The 3,666-nt window shown below is 46.5% G+C and overlaps 2 protein-coding genes across 51 annotated transcripts in view; both read right to left on the bottom strand.

Annotated features, from left to right (window-relative positions):
- Nucleotides 1–1,050: 1,050 nt before the first annotated feature.
- Nucleotides 1,051–2,818, bottom strand: LOC126988543 (uncharacterized). Of its 50 annotated transcripts, none has more exons than XM_050846811.1 (7): nt 2,336–2,818; nt 2,212–2,253; nt 2,002–2,043; nt 1,918–1,959; nt 1,834–1,875; nt 1,750–1,791; nt 1,051–1,707 (listed from the first exon to the last, which is right to left on the bottom strand). In XM_050846811.1, exons 1-7 carry the CDS (start codon nt 2,816–2,818, stop codon nt 1,405–1,407), a joined length of 996 nt encoding a protein of 331 aa, XP_050702768.1. In that variant the 3' UTR covers nt 1,051–1,404. The 50 variants fall into 50 exon arrangements, with proteins under 50 accessions (XP_050702768.1, XP_050702756.1, XP_050702785.1 ...); XM_050846799.1 differs by having other exon boundaries at nt 1,051–1,875; nt 2,294–2,419; nt 2,462–2,587; nt 2,630–2,818; XM_050846828.1 differs by having other exon boundaries at nt 1,051–1,875; nt 2,294–2,419; nt 2,546–2,587; nt 2,630–2,818.
- Nucleotides 2,819–2,850: 32 nt separating this feature from the next.
- Nucleotides 2,851–3,666, bottom strand: part of LOC126988540 (leukocyte elastase inhibitor-like) — an 11,036-nt gene continuing 10,220 nt past the window's right edge. Inside the window, exon 5 of the mRNA XM_050846793.1 lies at nt 2,851–3,304. Within this exon, the coding sequence (XP_050702750.1) occupies nt 3,014–3,304 (291 nt within the window). The 3' untranslated portion in view covers nt 2,851–3,013. The remainder of the gene's footprint in view (nt 3,305–3,666) is intronic.

Below are 3,666 nucleotides of genomic sequence, written 5' to 3'. Positions count from 1 at the left end.
AGAGAGGGAGGGAAGGAAGGAAGGAAGGGAAGAGAGGGAAGGAAGGAAGGAAGGAAGGAAGGAAGGGAAGAGAGGGAAGGAGGGAAGGAAGGAAGGAAGGGAAGAGAGGGAGGGAAGGAAGGAAGGAAGGGAAGGGAAGGAAGGAAGGAAGGAAGGAAGGGAAGAGAGGGAGAGAGAGAGAGGGAGGGAAGGAAGGAAGGAAGGAAGGAAGGAAACAACGGGAGTATGTCGCAAATACACTAAAACTGAGGTAAGCATCAATGACAGGGAGAGAAGGATCGAGGAGGAAGAAGGAAGAGAGAGATCGAGGAAGAAAGGAAGGGAGGGAAAGGAAGGGAGGAAGGAAGGAAGGAAGAAAATCGGGAGAATATATCATTAGATTTATATGAAAACATCCATTAGCGACTTTCTCATTGCGAGCATTAACGAAACATGTTAACTGGGTCGACAGCTACCAACCAACAAAATTAAAATGCCTACCCACTAAATTCATTTCGCCCAAAAGTTTAAAAAAAAATAAAAATGGGGGAATGACTAACTTTTTTAATTAATGGGGAGATTGCGTCATTTTGCTGAGTATATCAATTAACATCTAAGTCTATAATACCAAGTCAAGTCACTCTGCTTCAAAACTGTGACCGGTACGCGCAGGAGGCGGTTTTGGGGCGGAGCTACGGGATGACGTCACTTGGAGCCAAAAAAGAATACCCGCCAGTTCAGGGGTGACTAAAGTTGGGGCCGTGTGTGCACTCTGGATGTGCATTCTCGCCTTCTTTCACAGCGCGTTCAGGCAAGCCACTGACGGAAAAATATGTCTTTTTATTGTGCTATTGCGTGACTGTAATTCCAATGCCTACAAACGGCGGTGTGGGGTGTGAGGGAGGGCATGTTGAAGTGATGGATTTAAATTAGTCCGCCTTTCCTCGTTTTCTCTAAATCCCTGTTTCTACATTCTCTAGTTTGGCTCCAAGCAACGTCACGCATAAGCCACGCCTCGGCCGTGTCTCCTCCCACAAACCTGCGTGTGACTTAGGGGTGTGAGGGAGGGCATGTTGAAGTGATTGATTTAAATTAGTCCGCCTTTCCTCGTTTTCTCTAAATCCCTGTTTCTACATTCTCTAGTTTGGCTCCAAGCGACGTCACGCATAAGCCACGCCTCGGCCGTGTCTCCTCCCACAAACCTGCGTGTGACTTGACCTGGTGTATATAGACTTAGCTTGGCATTGCGTACGCTGCCATATGCACGAATCTCACTCGCTACACACACACACACACACACACACAAGAACTTAATGTGATCATTTTATACTATGTCCAAATTCTGACTTCAGTGTGTTCAGACGGTGTTTACAATTGGACAAGTAAAGATGTAGATGACTCGCTAATGTCCTTGATTATCGTCAGTCACCTCGCTATATAGTCTACGTACAATCTACTACAAATAATTACAAGCCTTGTCACTTGTGTAATAAAGAGAAAGGAAGAGAAACAGAAGGAGAAGAAGTAGAAATATAGGAATAAAAAGGAGGAGGACGTGGAGGAGAAAAAGATGATCAAGGAGAATACAAATATGGAGAATTGAGGGGAAGGAAAAGATAATGACTGGAACTTACTGGAAACATAGGAGTGGGTTCTGTTCTTCAGTGTTTTGGCGCTCAAGATCGATGAAGGTGAGGAAGGGAGGGAATGTATAGACTCGTGCCACACCTTATCGAATGCTCTATGGGGGAAGTGAGACTCGTGCCACACCTTATCGAAAGCTCTATGGGGGAAGTGAGACTCGTGCCACACCTTATCGAAAGCTCTATGGGGGAAGTAAGACTCGTGCCACACCTTATCGAAAGCTCTATGGGGGAAGCGAGACTCGTGCCACACCTTATCGAAAGCTCTATGGGGGAAGTAAGACTCGTGCCACACCTTATCGAAAGCTCTATGGGGGAAGTGAGACTCGTGCCACACCTTATCGAAAGCTCTATTGGGGAAGCGAGACTCGTGCCACACCTTATCGAAAGCTCTATGGGGGAAGTGAGCCTCGTGCCACACCTTATCGAATGCTCTATTGGGGAAGCGAGACTCGTGCCACACCTTATCGAATGCTCTATTGGGGAAGTAAGACTCGTGCCACACCTTATCGAATGCTCTATTGGGGAAGCGAGACTCGTGCCACACCTTATCGAATGCTCTATTGGGGAAGCGAGACTCGTGCCACACCTTATCGAATGCTCTATGGGGGAAGTGAGACTCGTGCCACACCTTATCGAATGCTCTATTGGGGAAGCGAGACTCGTGCCACCTTATCGAATGCTCTATGGGGGAAGTAAGACTCGTGCCACACCTTATCGAAAGCTCTATGGGGGAAGTGAGACTCGTGCCACACCTTATCGAAAGCTCTATGGGGGAAGTGAGACTCGTGCCACACCTTATCGAAAGCTCTATGGGGGAAGTGAGACTCGTTCCACACCTTATCGAAAGCTCTATGGGGGAAGTAAGACTCGTGCCACACCTTATCGAAAGCTCTATGGGGGAAGTGAGACTCGTTCCACACCTTATCGAAAGCTCTATGGGGGAAGTGAGCCTCGTGCCACACCTTATCGAAAGCTCTATGGGGAAAGTAAGACTCGTGCCACACCTTATCGAATGCTCTATGGGGGAAGTGAGATGAACACCAACTCGGTAAACAAAAACAAAAACAATATGGCGGCATTATTGACAAAAGATAATATGCAGAAAAAGGTCCATAGTTTATTTCACAGAGTATAAATTTGTTGATGGCCATTTTCAACAACAAATTTTGGCTGACAATGTAAACAGACCACATTTAATTATTATTATTTTTCATTTAAGTAGGCATTCTCTCTCTCTCTCTCTCTCTCTCTCTCTCTCTCTCTCTCTCTCTCTCTCTCTCTCTCTCTCTCTCTCTAACATAACCTAAATTTCACTGGTTCTGCATACGAGGCCTGGAAAACCCTATGTAAATCTATGTAAATATGGCAAACATCAACTCCTATATACTCTAGGCCTTCGGGGGGGTCTTGTAAGCGCCGACAAACAACACGACCTTCGTATCTTCGTCGTAAATAAGGAAGATGAACGGGCGATTGCAGTAGAAGGGTTGGGCCTCGGCGCGGGCGGACGAACGGACATCGAGCAGGACCACAGTGACCGCCGCTGCCTCCGTGCCCGCCTCGCTGACGTCAACGAAGGCCTTGTGGGCAACCGTGCTCAGGTACAACGCCGGGGAAAACGAGGAGAAGTCAGCCAGTGCCCGGTCGAACATGTCAGTCGCCCCTAAATTCCTCAGCGCCTGAAATAGAAAATGGGGTCAGTTTTTTAATGGGTTACTTGTCTATACATCTTTTTCCCACTCGACCAATTTCACATCTGTTAATTGTCGTATATATGTTGTTTGGTAACCTTAATTCGCAACTCCCTATTATCTACGAAAGGAGTGGCGGGAGCGAATTAAAGAGATCAAGAGAAGAGGGATTTAAACAACACAGGAATGAAAGAATGAAGATGCTGATTAACTCTTGCATAAGGGATTTGGACAGCACAGGGATGAAAGAGTGAAGATACTGATTAACTCTTGCATAAGGGATTTGGACAGCACAGGGATGAAAGAGTGAAGATACTGATTAACTCTTGCATAAGGGATTTGGACAGCAC

Source organism: Eriocheir sinensis, chromosome 69 (genome assembly GCF_024679095.1).
Source record: "Eriocheir sinensis breed Jianghai 21 chromosome 69, ASM2467909v1, whole genome shotgun sequence".
NCBI lineage: Eukaryota > Metazoa > Arthropoda > Malacostraca > Decapoda > Varunidae > Eriocheir > Eriocheir sinensis.
The sequence above is the reverse complement of the archived record's forward strand: the minus strand, read 5'-3'. Positions and strand labels throughout refer to the sequence as shown.

What these genes read in the sequence shown, in the direction of transcription:
- LOC126988543 (XM_050846801.1), bottom strand. Translation starts at nt 2,818, where the DNA reads ATGTGGTCTGTTTACATTGTCAGCCAAAATTTGTTGTTGAAAATGGCC. An exon ending in CCCATAGAGCATTCGATAAG is followed by an intron (nt 2,044 to 2,211) that starts GTGTGGCACGAG and finishes GCATTCGATAAG; the next exon opens with GTGTGGCACGAGGCTCACTT. An exon ending in CCCATAGAGCTTTCGATAAG is followed by an intron (nt 1,960 to 2,001) that starts GTGTGGCACGAG and finishes GCTTTCGATAAG; the next exon opens with GTGTGGCACGAGTCTCACTT.